The sequence below is a fragment of the Sarcophilus harrisii genome, chromosome 1 (assembly GCF_902635505.1).
Source record: "Sarcophilus harrisii chromosome 1, mSarHar1.11, whole genome shotgun sequence".
Lineage (NCBI taxonomy): Eukaryota > Metazoa > Chordata > Mammalia > Dasyuromorphia > Dasyuridae > Sarcophilus > Sarcophilus harrisii.
Window position 1 is genome coordinate 707,397,920 of NC_045426.1, and position 24,357 is coordinate 707,422,276.

The 24,357-nt window shown below is 56.7% G+C and overlaps 1 protein-coding gene across 1 annotated transcript; it reads left to right on the forward strand.

The window, feature by feature from the left end:
- The first annotated feature begins 564 nt into the window (after positions 1 to 564).
- On the forward strand, positions 565 to 22,497 carry SEC14L2 (SEC14 like lipid binding 2). Its single transcript, XM_031948905.1, has 12 exons — positions 565 to 742; positions 4,223 to 4,298; positions 9,246 to 9,289; positions 10,636 to 10,695; positions 10,904 to 11,092; positions 11,740 to 11,835; positions 12,595 to 12,655; positions 14,583 to 14,666; positions 16,663 to 16,769; positions 16,873 to 17,012; positions 18,329 to 18,498; positions 21,304 to 22,497. The coding sequence occupies exons 1-12, from the start codon at positions 689 to 691 to the stop codon at positions 21,444 to 21,446; spliced, it is 1,224 nt and encodes a 407-aa protein (XP_031804765.1). The 5' UTR covers positions 565 to 688; the 3' UTR covers positions 21,447 to 22,497.
- Positions 22,498 to 24,357: the final 1,860 nt, after the last annotated feature.

Sequence of the window (24,357 nt, forward strand, 5' to 3'; positions counted from 1 at the left end):
TCCGCCTCAGTTTGCTCATCTGTGAAATGAGCTGGAGGAGTTGGCAAAGATCTTTGCCGAGAAAAGCCCCAGTGGGCTCATGCAGTCGGAAAAAGCACAACCGGCCGCTTTACAATGATTTATTCCCCCCTTACTGAGGAGGAAGCTGAGGGGAAACGTAAGTGACTCGGCCAGGGTCACACAGCTAGTCAGGGTCTTGGGCCAGATCGGCGCTCCGGCTTTGCCGGTTTCAGGCTCAGCATCTTTCCCGCCGGCCCCCCCTCCCTCCCACCGAGCCCGCCAGGGACCCTGTAGGCCCCCGAGACCCCCAGCCTGACACCGGCAGAGGAGGAGATGGGGGGTCGTGATCCCTTCAGCGAAGGGGTTTGGGGGCCCGAGGGCCCGCCGACTCCCGGCTCGGGACTCCCCCGGCCGCAGCGGCTCCGGCGTCTCGGGTTTCCTCCTGCAAGATGAGAGGGCCGGGCCAGCTGATCCCCGACGTTCCTTCCAGCGTGACGTCCTCGGGTTTGGGGAGCTGGGCCCGTCCCCCTCCCCCCCTCGCGGCCGTCCGGCCCCTTTAAGGGGCGGCGCTTGGCACCGGGCCCCCGCGGCCCGGGCAAAAAGGCTGGGAGCGGGCCGCCGGGGGCGGCGGGAGAGCGGGTGCGGACACCCCTCTCTGATCGCTGGCAGGCGCGGGCTCCGAGGCACCATGAGCGGCCGGGTCGGGGACCTGAGCCCGCGGCAGGAGGAGGCTCTGGCCAAGGTGAGCCGGCTCGGCGCCCGCCCGGCGGCCCGGGGGTCCCGGCGAGTGGGGATGGTGCGCCGCCCACCTGCGCGCCCCGCTCGCGCCCGGCAGCCCCGCGGCCGCCGCAGCCCGGGCGCGTCCCTTCTCCGCGCACGTCACGGTCGCTGGCGGCGGGGCCGGGCCGGGCCGGGGAGGGCAGAGCGGGATGCGGAGGGAGGGCGGGCTGGGATGCGGGGGCGGCACCGGGGTGCGGGGGAGGCTGGGATGCGGGGGCCACCGGGGTGCTGGGGGGGCACCGGGGTGCGGGGGGCACCTGAGCTGGGCTGGCGGGGGAGGACGGACTGGGGCGGGGGTGGAGGACACTCGGAACGGGGCCGGGAAGACTGCCGAGGGTGGGGTGGGGGGAGGGGAGGTACGGAGGGCACCCGGAGAAGGGATGGAGAGGGCAGGCTGGGAAGTTCGCTCTTCCCCCGGCCAACCTCTCTCCTTGCCGGCCTCCTCCCCCTCCTCCTCTCTGGCCTGTCCCTCTGCCCAGGAGAAAAGGCGGGCCCCGGGGGGAGGGTTCAGGGCCGGGCAGAAGGGGGCCCCCCTTCCTGGGGGGGGAGGGCCCCGGGGCCTGGGGGGTCCAGGCCCAAAAGGGCCGGGGCCACCCGCCTCGGGGCCCCCCCTCCCGGGGGCTTCCCTCCCTTCCAAGGGGGCTTAAGAAGGGAACCCAGGGTCAAACCCAGGGGGGGGGAAGGGCCTCCTCCCCACACCCGAAGAACCCCAACGGAAAGGCATTCCTAAGGCCAGGGGCTGGTTCCTGGGGGCCCCCCCCAGGCCCCTCCCTTTTGGGTTCCTCCCGGGGCTGGGGCCCCCCTCCTTTGGGGTGGGGAGGCCCCCGAGCCCTCCTGGCCACGCTCCGGCCTGGCCTTCCTGGGCCCCCCCCCCAACCCGCCCTCCAGGGTGCCTTTCTTTTGGGAGGCCCCGGCCCCCAGGCCCTCCCGGGGTTTCCTGCTCCCCGGCCCTCGGTGGGCTTTCTTTGGGGGCTCCCCTCCCGGGCCCCCGGGGCCTGGGGCTCTGGGCCGGGGGCTCCCCGGGAGGTGGGAGGTGGGGCCCGGGGGAGGGGGGGAGGGGTTTGGGGCACTGACCTATTAGGGTCACCTGGGGAATGGGATTAGCCTGAGATTAGGAGCTGGCCAAGCTCTGAGGAAGTTGGCTCTGCCCTCCCCCTCTCCTGCCAGGCCTGGGCCGGTGAGGGGCAGAATGGCCTCGGGCAGCGGGGAGAGGCCCAGGCCAGAGTGGAGGTGGCTGCTGCTCATTGGTTTTTTGTGAGCTGCCCTGAAAGGTGAATGACCGGTGGGATGTGCCCCGGGGGCAGAGGTCAGGCCAGGAAGCCTGGCCACTGTCCGAGTCCCAAATGGCACCAAAATGAGGGCAAGTCCAGGAGGGCCTTCAAGAGAAGCAAGTCCACGAGCATTTATTAAGCACCTATTGCGTGCCTGGCACCTTGATAGCTCTTGTAGCAGGAAGTGTGAAAAAGCAAAGAGGCCTCTGGGACTGAGAGCTCAGTAGTAATGCTCATAGACTGTAAGCAGGAGCCTGGCCTTCCCATTTCCAGCCGAGGACCCAAGCCTCTTCCCAGGACACGTGACTGGACCGGGTTCTCTGCCCCCCCCCCTTAATTCTGGGCCATCCCCAAGGAGGGGATCTGCAAGATTAGCTCTTTCTGGTCCCCATTTTTCAGAATAAAAAACTGAGACTAACACAAGTGCCCCAAGAGCACCCAGCGGGAGGAGGTGTGTGTGTGTATGTGTGTGTGTGTGTGTGTGTGTGGACTTCTTTGAAACCATTTTGGGATGGCATATTGGCAAACCGAGAAGAGGGATGCCATAGCCGAGACAGGTATACTTGGGTGACCCCGAGCAAGTGGCTCCGGCCCCAGATCTCTGGGACTCTTAAGTTTCAGGGCAGATACCATTTCTAAAGTGCTCCTTCTCCAGTCTCAGATTTTTATTAGCTTTGTGACCCTGGGAAAGTCCTTGATCTCTGGCTGCCTCAGTTTCCTCATTTGCAAAATGGAGATAATAATGAGATTAGAGTTATAAAGTGCTAAGCACAGAGTCTGGTACATAGTTGGTGCTTAATAAATGCTTATTTCCTCCTCCCCTTCCTTCCAAGTTCCCTTTGCTAGTGAAATCAAAGGTCTAGTCCAAAATTTTTTTGACAAACTAGGGCAAGCCCAGACTAATGAATGAATGATGCTAAAAATAATAATCAGCATCCACATTGAGCTCCGGTACGTTCTTGTTCTTTACATTCTATGCATTCTTTACATCATTATCTCATCTGTTCCTCCCAGCAGCCCTGGGAGGCAGGGCTTGTGATGATACCCATTTTACAGATGACAATACTGGGGGAGCAAGTGACTCGCTTCTGTGTGCCTGGATGCTGGTGGAACAGGGCCGGGGCCCCTAGCTCCCACTATTCCTGCCGGGCTCCTGCTGATGGGGGACGTGGTCCGGAAAGGCGACCTTGGCCAGAGCCAGGAAAAAGTCCATCTCTGGCTTTGGGCTTTGAATCTGTTGCCTTTTTTCCTTTTTAAATTTCCCAGAGCTCCTTTATTTGGACCGGAGGTACTACTTCTGCCTCAGAGTATCAGAATGTTTTTAGTAAAAGGAGTTTTTAAATCCTGGGGCCCTGACTCAGCTTTTGCTGGGGCCTGGGGCCCAATGCAGCCTGGGTGGTTGGCTCCTCTTTGGACCGCCGGCTCCTTGAAGCAGGTGCTGTTGTCATCCCTTGAGGAAGGGACTGTGCTATTGTGGATGGACTCAAAGGCCAGAAGCCCTGGGTTCAAGTCTCACTTCCGGCCTGTGTGAAGTCACTTAAGTTCTCTGAGCGTGTATGGCAGGAGGTGCTCCCATCTCCACCCCAGCATCTCTGTCAAGTAGCTGCCTCTGAGTCGCCATGGAACCTTCCCAGAATACTGTGAAGGAGGGAGGAGCCTCCCCATTTTATAGCCGAAGCCCAGTGATTGGCTCCGGTTAGACATGGGGTTGAAACCCAAGGTATCCAGCTCTCCCTCCCCCACAAGGGACTCTCCTGGCAAAGGGTGTTTAGCATGGAGAAGGAAAGGCATAGGGCAGGGTTCAAATATCGGAAGAGATCAATCAGTCAATCAATAAACATTAAGTCCTCAGTGTCGTAAGGAAGGAAAGCTGACCTTGTGTGGCGCAGGACTAGGAGCAATATGAGAAGTTTGGGGGAGGTGGATTTCTGGTTCATTATAATGACTAGTGATGGAATGGGCAGTGTCATGGAGTAATGAGCTCCCTGCCACCGCAAGTATGCAAGCAGAGACTGGATATTTGCAGTAGGAAGTTGGCCTGGGATCACTAAGTGTGTGGCCACTAAGGGTCTCTTACAGGAGCCCAAAGAAGGGTCCCATGGGGCCATGGTGGGGGGGGAGGGCAATGCTGGCTGGAGAATGTTTTACCTTCTTCCTGCCTCTCTCCGTAGTTCCGGGAGAACCTCCAGGATGTGCTGCCCCTGGTACCCACGCCAGACGACTACTTCCTTCTGCGATGGCTCCGAGGTGAGTTGGGAGTAGGAAGGGGGGCCGGCTGAGCCGGGAGTCAGCGTGCCCCTGAAATGCCGCAAACCCGTGCCGCTTCTGCTGTGCCGAGCGCTAACGCTTCCGTGTCCTTTGGGTGGCAGGGCCAGGAGGACTCCTAGGACCCGGAATGGCCAAACTAGCGGGCCTCTCATGTGCCCGGGGCAGAAGGTGTCGTGTCTGGGCTGGCTCTCGGGAGGACCTCGGGGCCAACCCGACTCCTTCGTCTTAGTGGAGGAGTGATAAGGGCAGGAGGGCCACGAAGCTGGTCAAAGATGGAACCTTTATTGTCTCCTTCCCAGTCTGTGTCTGTCGTAGTCTGAGCCAGTCTCCTCCAGCAGTCTGCCAGTCTGCCAGTCTCCGTCTGAGAATGACTCTGGCCCCAGTTCTCTCAGCCCTTAAATCCCCTACTACAATTACATCATCAAGTATACTGAGTATAAGCCAATCTAGAACGATTATATCATCTCAATCTAGAGCAATTATATCATGATATTAAACTACAGTGATCATATCATGATGTCAAACTAGAGTGATTATATAATTATATCAATCTAGAGTGATTATATCATGATATCAAACTAGAGCAATTATATCATATCAATCTAGAGGGATTATATCATGATGTCAATCTAGAGTGATTATATCATATCAAACTACAGTGATTACATCATTATGTCAATCTAGAGTGATTATATCATAATATCAAACTACAGTGATTACATCATTATGTCAATCTAGAGTGATTATATCATATCAATCTAGAGCAATTATATCATGATATCAAACTACAGTGATTATGTCATATCAATCTAGAGCAATTATATCATGATATCAATCTGGAGTGATTATACCATGATATCAAACTACAGTGATTATATCATGATATCAATCTAGAGTGATTATATCATGATATCAAACTAGAGCAATTATATCATCTCAATCTAGAGTGATTATATCATGATATCAAACTACAGTGATTATATCATTATGTCAATCTAGAGTGATTATATCATATCAATCTAGAGCGATTATCATGATATCAAACTACGATGATTATATCATGATATCAAACTAGATATATGTGAGCTAGAGAACCATCAATCCCACTGAGTTAACACCTTGTAAGTATCCTTGTCTCAAGTATACTTCTCCAGAGTTCTGGCCCTCTACAAGAAGGGTCCTTGGAACCCAGAATCTGGACCACCTTGGCTGGCGAAGACTTTAGAACCCAGAAGGTTCTGGAGGACCCTTGGGCACAATCTAGACCAATCTCTTATTTTACCGCCCAGGAAATAGAGACACAGAAGGGAAGTGATTTGTCCAAGTTCACATGGGTAGTGAGAGAAGCAGGATTTGAATCCAGGTCTCCAGGCTTTCAGGCAAGAAGGGGAGGCCATGCCATTCCCCTGCTTGCTCACTAAAGCTGGGCCATGTTCTCCCCCTGCCAGAGGGATTCCAGGAGGAGACTGCAGGAGACTCAGGGTTCCCATCAGTCAAGGCCAGAATGGGGGCTGAGAACCAGGAGCCTGGTCTCTGGGGGAGGAATGCTTCTGGTGACATAGTTGTGAATGGTGGGGGAGGAACGGAAGTGCTTCCAGGCCCGAAGAGCCCAGCCTGACCCAGATCTAAGGGGACTGAGACCGTGCCCCAGAGCCCAGCCCGACCCCTCCTGAGCCCTAGACAGCCTGACCCGGGTCCGAGGGGGCAGGGCCCTGCCCGAGGCCGGGGGTTGTGGCTGGCTGCGGCCAGCACCCAGGCCCCTGGGGAGCCTGCTCTCATGCTTCTGGCTGGGTCTTCCCTCTCTCCCTCCCTTGGATTCGGGCGCTTCCATCTTGGAGGAAGGCCGTTGGCCGCTGGCCCCAGAGCCGGCTTGGCTCGGCAAAGTGGGAGGGGAGGAGGGGGGCCATGTTCCCATCACCCTCTGGCCTGAGCTTGGCCAGGGGATGGAGGGAGAGGATGGGGGTGGGGCGGGTTCCAGCCCCCTGGCTCCCACGCAGCCCTTGCCCAGAGAGGAGCCTCGGCGCCAGGAGGAGGGCAGGGGGGAGGAGGCCGGGCCCCTTTCGGGGGTCATGGTGGGACCGGCCGAGTGTCCTTCCTGTGGTTTCAGGCAGCCTGCGATGAGCAGTTACTTTCTGATCTTATCTCAGGGGAAGGGTGCAGGGCCAGCCCTGCTTCTGCTCTTTCAGGACCACATGTGCTTGGCTCGGCAGAACTGGAGGAAACTTGAGAAATCGTGGAGGCACTTGCCCCCGGCATTTTACAGATGGGGAAACTGAGGCCCAGAGGGGGCTCTTGATCACGTGGCGGGCCCCGGCCCTCCCTCCCCAGCGTTGTTCTCTAGCCTGCCCTCCCTCTCGGCTTCCTGGAGCCGGGATAATCCTTGTACTTTGAAAAAAAGACATCGTCCTTCCTTCCTCCTCCCTTCTGCTGAGAGCGGCCACCCTTTCTGGGGGCTTTGAGGCGCTTCTCATTTCTACCACTTTATTTTCCCTCCTTAATTACACGTTTTATGTTTTCCCATTTAATGCTTTAATGGCATTTGCTTTGGGAGACCCTGGGATCCACATTCGCTCTCCCTTTGGCAGGCACGCAGTCCCACGGAGCCCTCATGTGCTCTCACATAAAACCTATTTTCATGTCCCGGGCGCCCGGCCCTCGGTTTTATGGAGGCGGCTCCGGGAAGGGCGAGTGGGCTCCGGGGCTGGAGCTTGGAGCCGAGTGTGTCTGGTCATGGAGACTGGCAGGGGCAGCTCAGTGGGAGGGGCCTCAGACCGGGGCAGGAGGAGGAAGCCCAGGGTTCCTGGGGGAGGAGGCGGCAGCTGCCACTCGCTTGTGGCACTTGCGGGCCAGGGCCCAGGCCGGATGATCTCGAGCCACGGGCTTCCTCCGATGCCCAGGGACTCCCTGGCCGGTGACCCCCCCTTGTGTCCGGGCCCGGGGCTGGGACATTGCCTTAATGGCGTGGCTGGGACCAGTCCCCTGGGGCTGCTTAAATGTCAGGCCCGGCGGGAAGGAGGTTGGGGCTCCTGGGTGGTGTCGAGGACAAAGGCCAGGCAGAAGACCCTGGAGTTGGACCCTGCGATAAGCTCTTCCCGAGATAAGGCAGCTCACCTTAGCTCCCTGAGGAGATAAGGGCTGTCTCGGCGGTCCTTCCCCGGCCGGGAGCAGCAGCATTGCCAGGCTCACCGAGGGCCCGCTCCAGCCTAGATCCCTCAGCAGGAGGAAGAAAGCTGGATTTGAACCTCAGGAGATTCTGGTCAAGCCACCCAACATCAGTTTCTTTATCTATAAAATGGGTGTAATCATAACCCTGACTCCCAAAGTTGGGGGGATCAAATGAAGTAAGGGAGGGTTAGCCCAATGAGGAGCTATTGTCATGGCAGCCCCCCTTGCACTCCTGCCCCAGGTCCCAGAGAAGCCAAGGGCCCCTGAGGGCATCTGAAGGGAGGACTTGAATCCAGGCCCTCTGGGTGCTCCCGGGCTTCCTCTGGCTATGGGGGTGGCGCAGTGGCCACCACTCTCCTTGTGCTCCCACCAGCCCTGTGAGTTTTGGCTCGGGAGATTCTGCCCCTAAGAGAGACTGCTGTACAGAGGAAAAATCCGGCTGTCTCCGGGAGCCGAGGGTGGGGGTTCCAAGCCTTCCCCTACATCCCGATCGTTGAGAAATCGTTTCTCAGCTGGGTCCGACTCTCTGGGACCCCGTTTGGGATTTTCTCGGCAGAGATATGGAGGGATTTGCCATTTCCTTCTCCAACCCATTTGACAGATGAGGAAACCGAGGCCAATGGGGTGCAGTGACTTGCCCAGGATCACCCAGCTAAGCAGTGTCTTCCTGAGTCTAGGCCCTGAGTTCCTCAGGGATCTTTCTCTGGGCCTCAGTTTCCTGCCCTGTCAAGTTGGGTTAATTTTGCTTGAGCTTCTTATCCTGAAGGGACTTGGCAAAGTCCAGGAGGTTTTAGAAGTAGATGTGTAATTATCAGGGGCCTCCCTGGGCCCTCGGGGCCTTTTCATAGGAGGGCCCCCTGTTCCGAGGTTTCTGGAAGCTTGCCCAGGGCCTTTCCTCCTGCCCCACACCTGGGAGCTGATGTCTGTTTTAAAGATAAGGAACCAAGGCTCGGGGACCCCATGAATCAGGTCGGTGGGGCCAGGAGGGACCCTGAGGCCGTTGGACTTCCTGGTCCAAGGTCACACAGACTCTGGGAAGCCTCAGAGGGTGTCAGCCCGGGGCCTTGGGGGGCCGGAGGGGCCACTTCAGAGCACAGAAATAACAGGGCTATTGTTTGAACTCATGTTCAGAGAGAGCCGGATGGAGGCCAGCGACGTGGCCAAATAGTGACTCCCCTGCCTTCTGGGGGACTCTGGGAGACCGGTACAAGGCCGCCCTCTCCTCCCTCTCGCTGCTCTGCTCACCTTTGAGCACCAGGGTCCGGGGCTGAAGTCCTGCAAGGAGGAAGATAAGCTAGTGAAGGGCGGAGGCTGCCGGAGATAGAGGAGCTCAGGGTTCACCCGCTGGGGAGAGAGCTGTGACCCCCTCTGACCCCGGGGGTGGACCTGGGCTCGCTTGCTGGCCTTGCCCCGGCTGAGACTGTAAGGGAGTCACAGGTTGAGGCTACAGAGCATCCCAGAGAGCCTCGGGGACCAAATCTGGCTTCTGCTCCTGCCTTTCATAATCATGTGCCATGTGATCCTGGACAGTCACCCCCCGATTTCACGGCAGAGGAAACAGATCTGTTCCCCAAACTTGCCCTCTTTGCCCTCTTGGTCCAACCCCAGGACCCATTCTAAGAAAGGACCTTAGAGGCCCCTCAAGCCAAGGCCAGGGAGGGCCTTCTTTCCCAGGCCCAGGATGGCCGGAGGAGCGAGCAGGCAGAAGAATGGCCTCAGTCCGATGACCTGGCCATGACTCCCTCTCTTTTTCTGTTGTAGCTCGAAGCTTCGACCTGCAGAAGTCAGAGGCCATGTTGAGAAAGGTGAGGGTCCCTTTCAGCATCTCAGCCAGCCCCCATCTTCCCCTTCACTCCATCCCCCCAAAATAGCTCTGGTGAAATCACTCAGTTAAAGGCATCCATGACCAGCATGAATTAAGCATCTACTGTGTGCTCACTGAGTTGAATTGGAGGTTGGGTGACTATGGGGGAGGGGATCCCCAGACCTTGAGGGCCTTAATCCTTAGCAGATACTCTTCCAGGGTTGTTGTGGCCTCCCCAAATTTGCCCGACTCGCCACAAGCCCCCCTCACCCCATTCACGCAGCCCAGCTTGGCCCCTACGTGAGTCTTTCTCGCCTGGTGGCTCTGATAAAAATAAACCAACTTCCATTTTTCGAGCACGTAGACGCTTTCCTCCCAGCACCGCGTGAGGTCGGGGGCGTCCCCTCCTCACAAACCGAGACTTAAGGGGTCAGGTCACTTACCTCCACTTACATAGTGTTAAGTGCTACAGGGTGGGTGGAATTTGAACTCAGGGTTTTCTGAGTAAGCGCAAAGACTGGAGATTGCCGGGACCTGAGCCCCCTGACTGGGAAAGTGCAGCCATCATGAGGCTCCGTGTTTGTGAAGGGCAGCCGTGAAGGGACTGCAGCCATTATGGTTCCTGCATTTTCCCTTCCCTATTGCAGATTGCAGCCCGTCCAAGGACTCCTCCCAGGGACTCCTCCTGACCATTTCTCAGGGATCCTCCTGAGCCTTTGGGGGGCCTTAGTCCAGCTGTCCTGGCCCAGCCCATTAGAGACATTGTATGGCTAGCAGAGGCCTCGGAGGCTCTCTGTTGATCGTCCCTCGTGGCCCGAAGGCCCATTTAGACCATTTTTATTATCACGGATAACAAGGCCTCGGGACACTGACTTCTTTTCAGGGTCCCTAGAAATGTTGCTCCCGAGGGAGAGGGAGGGAGTGGAGAAGGAGCCTTCTGGTGGCCCTGAGGGGATCCCCGGGAAATGCCCCCATTTTTAGAGTGAAAGCTCTCTCCTCGTAAGGAAAGTGTCCCAGGGAGGGAGGGAGCCCGAGGGGGCCTGGAGCTCAGGCCGGGCAAGGACCGAGCTAAAGTCACAGTCGGATCTGGTGCGACGAGAATTTGAATCCAGCTCTTGTGGCTCCCTGGCTCCGCCTGAGTGGGCTTAACGTACTGCGTCGGAGGCTGTAGACGTCCTTGTGGAAAAGAATGCTTTCAGAACGTGCTGCCCCCTCCCTCCCTCCCTCTCTCCCTGTCTGTCTCTCTCTCTGTCTCTCTGTCTTTCTCTCTCTGTCTGCCTCTCTACCTCTGTGTCTCTTTGTCTCTGTCTCTGTCTCTTGTCTTCATATACACTTGTGTTTTCACAGCATGTGGAGTTCCGAAAACAAAAGGATCTTGAAAATATTATGAGTTGGCACCCCCCGGAGGTGAGGAGGATGAACTCCAGCCCCCACCCTGACTACCCCCCAGCTCCGTACCCCCCCAGTTCCCAAAGGGACCGGGATACTAGACTCCTCTGTAGGAAACAAACCAGGGAGCTGGGAGGCCCCAATTCCCTCCCCCCCCCGGGCCCCCTCCCCAGCTGGGCCTTGCTGGGGACCCTGAGGGCCGGCCCGCTGCCCTGTCTCCGCCCAGGTGGTCCAGCAGTACCTGTCTGGGGGGCTGTGTGGCTTTGACCTCAACGGCTGTCCCGTCTGGTACGACGTCATCGGGCCCCTGGACGTCCGGGGCCTGCTGCTGTCGGCCTCCAAGCAGGACCTGCTCAGGACCAAGATGAGAGACTGTGAGATGCTCCGGCTGGTGTGTGCCCAGCAGTCGGAAAAGGTGAGTGGGGGTGGAGGGGAGCAGGCCGGGGGCTGCCGCCCCCTGTGACCCTCCGCCCCCTGTGACCCTCCGCCCCCTGTGGCCCTGGGACTGAGCTGCACCAGAAAGAGCCAGTGGGTCCACAGGCATTTATTAAGCGCCTATGGTGTGTGGGGCACTGTGCTAGTGCTCTGGATACAAAGAAAGGCAAAAACCCAGGCCCTGCCCTCAAGGGGCTTACAATCTAACAGGTGAGAAAGACGGGGCCCTCCCCTATAGAGGGAAGGTAAATCTGGAGGGGTTGGCTCAGATCCCATGGGGGCTGGGACAGGCCGCATCTCCCTTGTGAATCAAAGGTGCAGGCTTAGTGCATCAGCCGGGAGGGGAGGGGTGGGAGTAATCTGGATCACAAATCAATCTGAAAGGAATCACAAATCACTTTCTTAAAGGGACCACAACCTACTTCACTTCCAGTTCTGACACTTCCTGTTCTAAGCTCCCTCCCAGCCCTGACATCCCCTGTTCTAAGGCCCCTCCCAGCCCTGACATCCCCTGTTCTAAGCTCCCTCCCAGCTCTGACATGGCAGGACCCTGAGAAGCAGGTAAAGGAGAGAAGGAGGATGCTGCATTAAGCATTCTAAGAGGCAGTTCCGTTCCGTCTCCCACAGATGGGAAAGAAAATCGAAACCATAACCATGGTGTACGACTGTGAGGGGCTGGGCCTTAAGCATCTCTGGAAACCTGCCGTGGAACTCTATGGAGAGGTAAGAGACCCAGGGCTTCTAGCTTCAGGCCTGACAAACTGTAAAGGGGAAAGGAATAAGCATTCATTAAGCACCAACTATATACCAGGCACAGTGCCAAGCGCTTTACAAATATCCCATTTGTTCCTCACAACAACCCTGGGAGGCAGGTGCTAGTATGATCCCTGTTTTTTCAGGGGAGGAAACTGAGGCAAACACAATTGGAGTGACTTGCCCAGGGGTCACATAACTAGTAAATCCCCGATTCTGGATTTAAACTCGGGTCTTCCTGACTCCAGGCCACTGGGCCACCTCTACGTAGTGAGTTCCCCATCCCTGGGGGATTCAAGTGGGGGCTGTATAACCATTTGATAGAGCATAAGGGACAAGGCTGGGCCCAGATGGGACCCCTGAGCTCCCTCCCAGCTGCAGATCTAGGGTCTGGGTCTCATATTTCTTCACATATAAGAGGAAGGCTTCTGGGCGCCAGATCGGGCCTCTGACTTGTTTCTCACGGCCATAGTCGAGGCGGGGGGAGGGGACGGCCAGCAGCTCCCTTTGTAGACGGTGTCCAGCCTCTGCCCCGGCTGCCCAGGCGGAGGCCAGGGCTGGGGAGTCGGTGCAGTAGTGGTCAAGTCTCCCCCGTCAGCCCTGTCGGAAAAGGGGCAGGAGGACTCTAGATGGGCTGGAGCAGAGACGTGGTGCAGCCCTTCCCAGGGAAAGAAAGAGGCTACGAATGTAACAGGTCTCTTCATTCTACCTTCAACCCACCTCCCCCAGTTCCTCTGCATGTTTGAGGAGAATTACCCAGAGACCCTTGGACGCCTCTTTGTTGTGAAAGGTAAGTTGGGGGCCTTGAATGGTGAGGCAAGTGGGAAGGAGATGTGCAGAGGTCAGTGAAGAGGAGGCCCGGTGGATGGGCCTAAAGTTAAAACTTGGCTACCAGGGGGTGGTGAGCATTGGCTGTCGGGGTCCTCACCGGAGTTAAAACCTGGCTACCGGGGGGTGGTGAGCATTGGCTGTCGGGTTAAAACTTGGCTACCGGGGGGTGGTGAGCACGGCTGTTGGGGTGCTCACTGAGGGACTCCTCATCCTCATGCCCTCCCTGCTGAGGACTTTGTTTGGTCATTCAATAGCATTTATTAAGCACCTGCAGTATACACCTCACTGTGCTGGACATAGACGGAGATGATCAGATCGTAAATCATCTCATGTTTGAAAAGACCTGAGTTCAAATCCCATTTCTGACATATATTGGCTATGAAACTAAAGAAATCCCTTTTCCTGTCCGAACCTCAATCTTTTACTTTGCAAAATGGAGATAATCTTTGCACTTTATACTTTGAACCCAAGGTACTGGGTTCAGCTGATCTATTGGGTGTGATACTCAATTATATAATGGCTACAAGGTAATCTGTAAACCTTCAAAGTGCCTTAAGCCCCATATTTGGTGTTGGAGATTCAGACAAAAAGAAAATTGGCTCTGACCCTAAGGAGCTTATGTTCTGTAAACCCTCACAACATTCTGGAATAAATCAACCAAGCAACAAGCATTTATTAAGCACCTACTGCGTGCCGTATGCTGCTGTGAGAAGGGTAGAAAAACAAAAGCAAAACAGTGTCTGCCCTCTAGAAATTTATGTTTTATGAGCAATCTCAATAAAAGGGGAATGACTCAGGCATTTTGTTAATGAAATTAGCATTTATTAAGCACCTGCTGTGTGCCAGATACTGTGCTAGGTCCTATGGAGGGAAGGGTAGGAAGACAAAAATGAAACAACTCCTGTCCTCTAGAAGCATACATTCTATAAGCCCTCTCAATAAAGAGGACCAATTGGTCATTAATGAAACTGGCATTTATTAAGCACCTGCTGTGTACCAGACACTGAGCAAGGTTCTGCAGATTTGAAGAAATCATGAAACAATCTCCAGGAGCTCCCATGTTGGGGGGGGGGGGTCAGAAAACAATGTGATCTTGGATAAGGGGAAGGGGGAAGGCCTAGGGGATAGAGAAGGTCGTTAATCCTTGAAGGGACCTGGGAAATGAGGAGCTGGGGAGGGAGGAGGGAACAGCTTGTGCAAAGGTGTGGAGGTGGAACATGGAATGGTGTGTACAGGGAATGGTTGGAAGGGAGGGAGCATGCAGGAGAATCTCGTGGGGTTGGTGGCTGTTAATATTGTGGGAGGCAGGGGCTGGGCCTTATTTCTTGGGCCCCTTAGAAGGGACCTTGAGGTTACCTAGGGCAACTTCCTCAGTTTTATTCAGATGAAGAAACTGAGGTTCAGGGAGAAAAAGGGAATCTTTGTTGCATTTTTGTTTTCTAACCTTGAGAGGTATTAAATATAGTCTTGCTTTAACTGTTTGGTGGATGTTACATCCCAGGACTTGCAGGTCGGGAGGGGACTGGGAACTGTTCCCTGCCACTGTGGGGGGGACAACAGAGGGCTGGGGGAGATGATGAGGGAAGAGAAGAGCCCCTGCTGAGAGAAATCTAGAAGATTTCCTGAGGACATTGACCCCGGCCTTCAAGAATGGGAGAGGAGATTGCCCCCTGCTGGTGGGGAGGGGTAGGACAGGAGAGATGAGCCGGAGGACTTGTCTGGTTTGCAGGATTGTGGGAGGAGAACAGGAGATTGGGGCCTGCCTGGGGAGGCTTTCTACCTGGCTTCAGGGGGCGGGAATAGGGAAGAGGCAGGCAGCTGTACAGGTGGCCTAGGGCCCCTCTCTGACCTGCTTCCTGATTTTTTCTTGTGTCTCTCTGGTCTAGCCCCCAAGCTATTCCCTGTGGCCTACAACCTTATCAAACCCTTCCTGAGTGAAGACACGCGGAAGAAAATCATGGTTCTGGGCTGTGAGTAGCGTCCCCCTGCCTCAACCCTTGACCTCTCCTGGTCTTAAGAGAGTCACCTAGATGGCTCAGTGGGTAGAACCCTGGCTCGACATCAGAAAGCCCCGAGTTTGATCCGATCTCAGATTCTACTTGAGTGAACCTGGGCAAGTCACTCAGCCTGATTGCCTTAATTTATTGGAGAGGGAAATGACAGACCATTCCGGTATCTTTGCCGAGAAAACCCCACGAACATTATGGTCCACCGAGTCAGGAAGAGTCATTCGTAAGTGAGTGACAGCAAGCATTGAGCTTGAAGGGCCCAGAGCGGAAACCAAGCCGAGTTGGCTTCAGAAAATCAGCTTGGAAATCTTTGGTTTTTTCCTGAATTTCCTTGACTGTCTAATGATTCTGGCCCATTCAGGAAAGAATCATGGTGGGAAATGTTTCTGTCTTGAATTGGTCCTGCTGCCTAGGTGATGTAAGCAGGGGCTTGAGCCTCTGCCCCAAACCCTTACCTCTCTTCCCACTCCCAGTGGTAATTCGGCCATTTAACCTGAGCAGCATTTATTAAATGCCTCCATGGTACTTCACCCTCTACCTGGCACCGGGTGTGGCAAAGACAAAATGGAGCCAGTTCCCGCTCTCAGGGAGCTCTACTGGGAATGGGTGCTGAGAACATATACATAGAAAAGAAAATTGAAACATAGAAAACCCTGGAAAGAGAGCTGGGTTAGAGTAATTGGACTCTTATTACTTGCCAAATCTTGGCTTCCATTTCCCCTTCCATGAGATGAGGGGGTTGAGGCTGCACGGCAAAGGCAAAAGAACACTGGCTTTGGGGTCTGAGGATCTGGGTTCTAATCTTCTCTCTTATGCTTGGGGGCTGTGTGACCTTAGCAAGCCATTATCTCCCCAGACCTCTCGCTCTGGAAGATGAAGGTTTGTATCGGCTGCCCCTGGGAGCCCTTCCAGTTCTAGGGAAAGGGAAAGGATCTTGAAGATCCAGGAAGTTCACCAAGCTAGTCAGTGGCCAGTGGCCAGCTCAGGCCTCCACGCTTTCCTGGATTGTGTGGATTTTCTAGCCTGTAATGACTGGTTCCCTGTGCCAGGATCTTATCTTTTGCTGGTGATCAGGTAGGGCCTTAGGGCACAGATGCACCTTCTGTCCATTGCCAGGCCAGACTCACGCCCTTTTCAATCAGAAGAAGCTCTCCCGAGCTTGGGTGTTTCTGACAGAGTCTGGGCCGCTTCTGGTTAAGATGAAGCTGGGGGTGAAGAATGGGCATAACCCAGAAAGGGCTTTCCAAAGGTGGGCGAATAATAATAGCGAACAATTCTTTGACACTTTAAAGCCTACAAGGCACTTTCTATAGGTTATCTCATTTGATCCTCAATACTTAGGTGAGGTAGGTGCTATTGGGAGCTCCATTTTATGAACAGGGGAAACTGAGGCAGGGAGAAGTAAAATGGATTGTCCAGCATCATGTAGTAACTAAGCGAATTGGGGTCTCCCCCACCAGCCCTCTCTCTATCGCACCACTTAGCATCGTGGAGCCTTAAAGGGTTCTCAATCAAAAGCCACCTATCAGGAATAAGCCTAAAGAGGATCCCGGAAGCTAAGCAGGCCGTTGGACCAAAAGACCTTTGAGGCTCCTTCCGTCTCTGAGGCCTCTAAGATTCTGTGGTTTCTCATAGGCTAAGAAACTGGGAGGCAGTAAGGCCGTTTGGCGGGTAAAAACAGGCTTTTAATGGGACGAGGATAGGGCCAGCCAACCTTTCCAGCACTGGGAACCATTACTGCCTCAGTTTGAGATTTAGTGAGTCATTTTTTGGTGTTAGGTGTTAATAAATATTTATTAAATGCCTATTACAGGCCAAGCACATGCCAGACAGGTAAAAGACGGTTCCGCAGGTGAACGGGGGAGACACCTGTGGACAAACGAGCTAAATAGGGACCCATTGGAAATAATGGTGCCTCTTCCCCATTGAGCCTCCTGTTGCTTCCTCTCTCCACCAGCTAATTGGAAGGAGGTTTTACTGAAGCACATCAGCCCAGACCAACTGCCTATGGATTATGGAGGCACCATGACGGATCCTGACGGAGACCCCAAGTGCAAGTCCAAGGTATGGGCCCCCCAGGGTCCAGAGGGGAGGGGGAGGGGTAGAACTGGGCAGGAGTTCTCCTTCCCCTCCCACCCCCCCCACTCACCCCCTGGGCTCCCTGCAGATCAACTACGGGGGCGAAATCCCCAAGAAGTATTACATCCGGGACCAGGTAAAGCAGCAGTATGAGCACACGGTCCAGATCAGCAGGGGCTCCTCCCATCAGGTGGAGTACGAGATCCTCTTCCCGGGGTGTGTCCTCAGGTAAGGGAGGGCCCAGGCCCTCCGGGCGCCCCCCCCCCTTCCCTCTGCAGCCCTTCAGCTTTAGCAGGAGCTCAGCAGGGAAGGATGGGGCTGACTTCTTCCCAGAAGCCATCTCCTCAGCCCTTTAGTTTAGCCCTGACAGCCCTCTGCTTGGAGACCTCCAGTGATGGGGAGCTCACTATCTCCCAGGGCTGTCCTCTGGGGTAGAGCTTCCTTCTATTAATCCCAAGGCTGTCTTTTTGCAGCTTCTGTCCATTGGATCTGGTTCTGCAGATCAAGTCTAGGCAGGCAGGCAGGCAACAAGCATTTATTAAGTACTTACTGTATGCTGGGGGCTGTGCCAAGGTCCTTTTCTCCACAACAGCCCTTCAAACACTTGAAGAGAGACACCAGCACTTGGCACAATGCGTGGGACATAATAGGTGTTTAATAAATGCTTACTGCTTGAGCAATCATTCCCAGATCTGTCTTTTTTTCTCTGACGGGCATTTCCAATTCCCTTAGTCCCTCTTCTTGTGGCACGATTTCAAAGCCCCTTCCCACTCTAGGTGCTCTTCATTAATCTCCTTCCTAGACAGTGGCCTCTGGAACCCAGGTCTGAAAACCCTGGGGGGAGGGGAACTGGAAAAAAATCCACATAGGGTCTGACCTTCCATCAGACCTTCTGTTTGTTAGGCACAACATTTGTTAGGCACCTACTGTGTACACTAGGAAATAGGTTAGGCCCTATAGACACATTTTTAAAGTCCAACAGTCCCTGTCCCCAAGGATCTCACATTTTATTGGGGAGGAGGAGACATGCACACATATATAATTAGATACAAAATATAGGCAAATTAAGGGGCGGGGCTAGACCTGAAATGGTATTGATGCAGGGGTGGGCCAGTGCCTCCTCTGCTGTTTAATAGTCTTGGTGAGTTGGTCAGAGCATCAAGAGGACAAGATCTGACCAGGGTCACACTGTGGCATATGTCAAAGGCAGGACTCGAACTTGGAGCTTGTTGGCTACAAGACTAGCCACATACAAAATAAATTAATAATAACTGGGGGGGGGCAACAGAGGGGAGGAGACCCTAGCAGATGGGCCTCTGTGTTAATTTTTTGGATGACCTTGTTATAAAACTCTGTTCATCAAACTCTTGAATAGCCAGTCTTGGGTCAGAGCAATTGACATTTTGAACCCAAGTGCAGGAGTTGATATTTATTATGATGAAAAGTCCCCTGATTAGCTTAGGGCCCAGACCAGGGCTGTTGGCCCCAGAAAAGTCCTGGGTAGGGAAGGGGCTCGTGTGACTGGGGTCTGTGCCCGCTTGCAGGTGGCAGTTCATGTCAGATGGGGCAGACGTGGGCTTCGGGGTGTTCCTGAAGACAAAGACTGGTGAGCGTCAGAAAGCAGGCGAGATGAACGAAGTCCTCCCCAGCCAGAGGTACAATGCGCACCTGGTCCCTGAAGACGGGACACTCACCTGCGGAGAGCCTGGCATCTGTAAGTGTTCCTCTGGCTTGACTTAAGTAAGACACCTCCTCCCAGGGGATGCCTGGATTTAGCACAGAATGATAGAATTTTAAGTTAGGAGGAACCTTGGAACAGGGGATGTCAGAGCTGGGAGGGGGTTTAGAAGGGGGAGAGTGTCAGGACTATGGGTAGATGAGGCCTATAGACTATCAGTTTCTCATTTTATAAACGGTAAATCATAAAGTTCAGGAGACCTTCTCACCCTCCCCCTTGTGGAAGTAGCGATGACTGGGGTTACAGCCTCTGGAGCTGGCTAGAACTCAGGGCCGCCCCTTCGGGGCTTCTGTTCTGCCGGAGTCACATCACTCAGAACCTGCAGCGCTGGGCAGCTGGGAGGTGGGTGATCATGTGAGCCCCAGGATCCCTGGGAGCCCAATTAGGAGACCTTGAAGCTGCAGGTCCCTCGGCTTCCCTCCCCTGCTGACAGATTAGGAACCAGGCCCATGGGGAGGGGGGAGGGGGAGCAGGGGAGATGGAGATGGCTACCCAGGGGAGCCCAGAGCTTCATCTCCATGGCAACCCCGATGGGGGCGGGCCCAGGTCTGCGTTTGCTCAGGGTTTCCTCAGCCCCCCTCCTCCTCCTCCTCCTCCTTCTCCTCTGACATGTTCTGCCTGTTATAGTCTGTTCTGCACAGGCGTCCATCACAGTCCCCACTAGAAGGACCGCCGTTATTGTGGAAAGACCAGCCCCCAGGAATCAGTCAGTGAGCATTAGTTAGGCACCGACTGCATGCAGATGCTGAGCTAATTTCTGGTGCCCAGACATCCCTCTAATTTCAACCCCAAGGCTGGCCACGAGCAAAGGCAGCTGGGCCCCAGAGCCCCACGGCCCAGGTGCAGGATGGGGCAGCCGCCCTCCCCCTTGGGCTCAGGTTTACCTGGGGCAGGTGCTGGCAGGGAGGGCTGGCTGGAGCACAGCATCAGCTGCAGGGGCGGGCCTTCTCCTCTGCTCCGCCCCCTGCCAGGCTAGGGGCCCCTCCCGGGGCAGGCAGGACGCTGAGACCCGGGAGCCCAGTCTGTGATGGTGCAAGCGGAGGAAGACCCCCCCCCCTTCCCTCACTCTCCCCCTTCTCTTCATTTACCTTTACTTACTTGTCTTCTCCCCTTCATTATTCTCCCTCTTGACTTCATTAATTCAGATTCCCTCATTCATTCACTCCACTTCATTCATTCACTATTCATCCACTTCACTTATTCATCTACTTCATTCATTCACTTCACTCATTCACCTGCCTCGCGGACCCCCGCGGCTTCCAGGGGACCAGCCACATGATCTATTTCTGGGAGCGGCCGAGGGCTTGTTGCCACTGCCCTTCCCCATTTCCAAATTGGGGACTGGTCCCGTTTGCTTCACTGGCAATGGATTATTGTTGGTTATTATCGGCAGAGGAGGAAGCGGCGCAGGAGAGGGAGGGCTGGGCCCCCAAAGCACTGTGGGAACTTGGGCAGCTCAAAGTCGACTGAGCGCTTTCCTGCAGCTTCTAAGGGCAGTGCTGGATTGGAGTGGGCTGGGGGGAGGGGATATACAGAGACCCGGGCCTGGAAGCAGGAACCGCAGGAACTAGCGGAGTGAGCCAAGTCCCCTCTGTCTGCCTCAGTTTCCTCATCAGGAAAAGGAGTGCTAATGGCCTCCAAGGGTTTGTGGTGAGGATTGCAAGAGATAATAGATAAAAGTTCTCACTTAGCACAGTATCTAAAACATAGTAAGTGCTTAAAAAGCTTGTTTCCTGCCTTTTCTTCTCTTCCTTCTTCCCTCCCTCCCATACTTCCTTTCTTTCCTTCCTCCTCTTTCCCGCCCTTCTTTTCCTTCCTTCCTTCCTTCCTTCCTTCTTCCCTCCCTTCTTTTTCTCCTCCCTCCTCCCTTGCTTTTCTTTGTTCCTTCTTTCCTCCCCATCTCCCATCTTTCTTTCTTCCCTTCCTTCTCTTTCCCTTCCTCCCTCCCTCTTTCCCTCCCTCCCTTCCTTCTTTCTCTCCCTTCCTTTTTCCTCTTTCTCCCTTCTTCCCTCCTTTCCTTCCCACCTCCTAGACTCACTTTCCTCATCTATCAGATTCCACCTTCAGGGTCCCTCCTAGTGCTAAGCCCAGGCCCAGGGGCTCCTTTGATTCAGTGTTGGAGGCTCCGGGTGGAGGCCCCTGGGACTGAAGGGCTGGAGGCTGGGGAACTGCTGCTGGGGATGAGGGAAAGGGCACATCCTGATCTCTGGAGGCTTCTCCCGTATTAGGGAATGTTCCAGGCCGGGGTTGTTCCGCTTGCTGGCGACAGGGCCTTTGGCCCGAGATTACAAGGAAACCGATTATAGGACGATTCGGTGATTAAAATCCGTTATTTTTAAAGCCTGTTTGCGAAGCCCAGTTGTTTAAGGGAGCTCTCACCTGTCCCAAAGGTACCAATTAAACGCTAATTCTCCCGATTATTAGTGTCCATCGAGGGCCTTGAAGGCACCTTCATCTCGGAGAGTCCAAGCCCTCAGATTCAGTTATTTGCCTCCATTTCTTCATCTGTGTAATGGAGACAACGGCCTGCCAGGCTTGTACCAAGACAAGGTCATAGTGAAAAGCTAGAGATTTGGGGAAAGCTTTAAAAACTGTCTGGATTGCCGTGTTTCGGCCCAGTTCTCGGTCCTGCTACCGCCCAGCCCGGACCCTCGGAGCCGAAACCGAGCAGTAATCACGTATTCGGCACCTTCTGCTGGTCTGCTGGTACTGGCAGGAAGCGGCCCCGGTCTCCCAGGGCCTCCCACCCGACCGAGCCTCTCTCCCCTCTCCCCCTTGCAGACGTCCTGCGGTTTGACAACACCTACAGCTTCATCCACGCTAAGAAGGTCAGCTTCACGGTGGAGGTGCTGCTCCCGGACAAGGCCTCCGAGGAGCGGCTGCAGCAGCTGGGAGAGAAGGGGCTGGCGCCTTCCCAGCACTGAGGGCCGCGGCCGTCCCGCCTCGGCCCCGCCGCCCCCCGCAGCCCCGCGTTAGGGCTCCACCCCTGCCTCCCGCGGGGCTGCCCTCAGCCCAGCCTGACAAGGGGGTGGGGGGGGGTAACTGGGGGGCGCAGAGAGGCCGGGTGGCTCAGGACAAGCCCCCTCCCTCTCCCCCCTCCGGCCTAACTCGGGGTCCCCTGGGGAGGCACTGGGGGCTCCCTCCCTCCCTCGATTTGTGCCAACCTCGGTTTCTGTCCCGAGCCAGCTCCAGGCTGGACAAAACTACCGGGCCCATGGGGGGGGGGCGCCATTAGTCACCAGGACTCCGGGCCTGGACCCCGAGAAGCACATTCGCTCCTAGAGGGAGGCCAGAGGTGGCCGATGTCCGGGCCGCTGCGTCCCCGCTTTAGCTCCTCCGGGCCCGGCTCTTCCCTCCTGGAGGAGGTGCGGGGGCTCCTGGGCCGGCTTGGCTTAATCTCTAATGAAAACTGATCATTAATCCCCAGAGCCCCTTGCCCCCCCGCGCCCCCCCAGCACTGCCAGCCCCTGTTCCGGGCCGGAGACCTCGGCCCGGCCCTCGGGGGCTTCTGGCCTAGTCAGCTGCGCCAGGGTAAACTCGCCCACGACCGGCCCCGATGGCCCAGGAAGGCCCGGGGGCAGGACCGCCCCCCCCCATGCCCCCTGGGAGGCGGGGCCGGAGCGCTGCCCAGAGTGGGGGCGGGGAGGGGGCGGGGCCGGGCTCCCCTTCAGGCCGCGGGGGCTTGGGCCCGGGGCAGAGCCGGTGGGCAGTGGGTGGGCAGACTTCTTCCACTGATTTACGGGAAACGAGCTGGGCGGGCCCGGCAGGGGCGCCTGGGAGGGAGCTCCCCGTCCCTGGAGCTCTCGGTGGGGGCGGACACCCACCTGGCCGGGGATGCCGCAGGGGGCTCTTGCTCAGGGACGGGTTAACCGGGCGCTTTCAGAGCTGGCTCCCCAGAGTCGGGGCCCGGGGGGAGGGCGTCTCGGTTTACAAAGATTCTGTTAGGAAAATTAACCAATAAATAAATCTATGTGATTCAGGCTCCCCAGTCTTTTTTCTGCCATGTTGTACCGACCGCCTTCCTCTGGGGGGCGCCAGAGAACTCCAAATGCTGAGCTCACCCGCCAAAGGACCGAGGCTTCGGCCTCGGTGGTTCCAGTAATGAGCGGGTGCGCCTGCGCAGCGAAGCTCCTGCAATTGGACGGACTGGTGGGCGGGTGTTCTTACCATGTCTACTGAGGGCAGCGAGGGTGGCCTTCCAAGGGAGGGCGGAAGTCCCGCCTCCGGAACGGCTACGTCCGGCTGTGCCGCGGAGCTGGCCCCACGTGGCCTGAGAGGGTCTAGGGACTTGTGGTCCCCAGCTGGTTCTGCGCGAACCCCGGGCGAGGGGCGGAGAGAGGGGGGAAGCGAGGTCACGTGGCCCTAGGGACTGTCTCCGAATTCCATTTTGGGGGCTGGGGAGCCCCTCCAAGGCCCCCTCCCGCAGCCCGCGGCTCCCCGAGGAAGAAGGGCTTCCGGCCCCCCCCGAAACCTCCTAATCCCTCCCGCCGTTCCCCGGGGGCCCCTGGTCTCCGGTCCCACGTAATCCCGGCGGGATTTTCCCGCCCTTCTGCGGCGGTGACTGACAGCCCTGGGCCGGGCCCCGGGCGCGCGGCTGAGAAGGGAGTGGGAGCCCCGGGGGAGCTGGGGGGGAGGGGCGGGCAGGGGCGCACATCTGAATACGGCTAAAGACCCGCGTCCAAAGCAGGATCTCAGAGACTGCAGAGCGGGCGGGGGCGGGGCGAGCTCTGGCTGCGGACACAAATTGGCTCTTTAAGGAAAGCAGCCTGTTCGGGGATCCCAGGCTCGTGGTGATGGGGGTCCTCAGACTGGGGGCCCCTCCGTCCCGTCCGAATCCTGTCCCCGCCCAGGCTCTCACCCTTCAACCTTCCGATGTCCCCCATTCCCCTCCGCCCGTTCTTCCCCTTTTGGACAGCTCCCGGGGGCCCTACCCCCCACTCCTCAGATCTCCCCCCAGCTCCCTGAGCTCTCCCTGCTTCTCCGGGCCCCCGGTGCCCGCCCCCACGTCTGCCCGGGATGCACAAGGCAGTGCCGCCTGACGGGCGGCTCCCACTAGTCGCTGTGCCGGGCTCTCGGGACGCCACGAAGCAGGCGGCGTCCTCGCCCTCCCAGGAATCGGAAAACCACGGGGAGGGAACCACGGGGCTCGAGTTCAAATCCGGACTCTGCCGTCTGCGGAGACCTCGGCAAGTCCTGCATCGTAGGACCACAGCTTTGAGCTGGAAGAGACCTCTGGGTCTCCCAGCCCACCCACCCATTTCACTAACGGGGAAACTGAGGCGGAGAGGTTCGGCGATGTCTGAGGCAGGATCGGAAGTTGCTCTTCCTGACTCCAAGTTCCCCTTAACTGCTCTGGGCCTCAGTTTCCCCGTCTGCGAAAGGAGGGAGTAGGGCTCCACGAGGGGGCCTTCGGGGCCGCTTCTGCCTCCACACTTCGGATTCTAAGAGCGGCTTCTGATTCACGATGTGCTAGCCGGGGCGCTTCTCCAGCGCGGAGCGATAGTTTGGAAGGCTGCCCGGAAAGCCAGGGTCCGAAAGTTCGCTCGGGCAGCTGCTTCCCCCTTCCTGGGACTCAGTTTCCTCATCTGTAAACAAGCGGTCTGGCCGCCGTGACTTAGTCTGTCCCTCTCGCCTTGGAATCTCTGCCCCCGCCGGCCTAGCGGGGTCCCTCTCTGACCCGAGCCTTGCAACGGGGGGGGGGGAGAGCAGCGCCGGGGGAACGTGGACCCCCGGGACCTCCGAGGCCCCTCCTGGGGTTAAGCGCAGAAGAGCAGAGGGAGGGCGGGGCGGACGCGAGGGACTGCGGGGGAGGGACTGCGGGGGCGTGGCGGCCGC

Excerpts from the sequence above, each read along its gene's own strand:
- SEC14L2 (XM_031948905.1), top strand. The coding sequence starts at position 689 with ATGAGCGGCCGGGTCGGGGACCTGAGCCCGCGGCAGGAGGAGGCTCTG. Across the intron at positions 10,696-10,903 it reads TGAGTTGGCACCCCCCGGAG|GTGGTCCAGCAGTACCTGTC; the intron begins GTGAGGAGGATG and ends GTCTCCGCCCAG. Across the intron at positions 11,836-12,594 it reads CCGTGGAACTCTATGGAGAG|TTCCTCTGCATGTTTGAGGA; the intron begins GTAAGAGACCCA and ends CACCTCCCCCAG.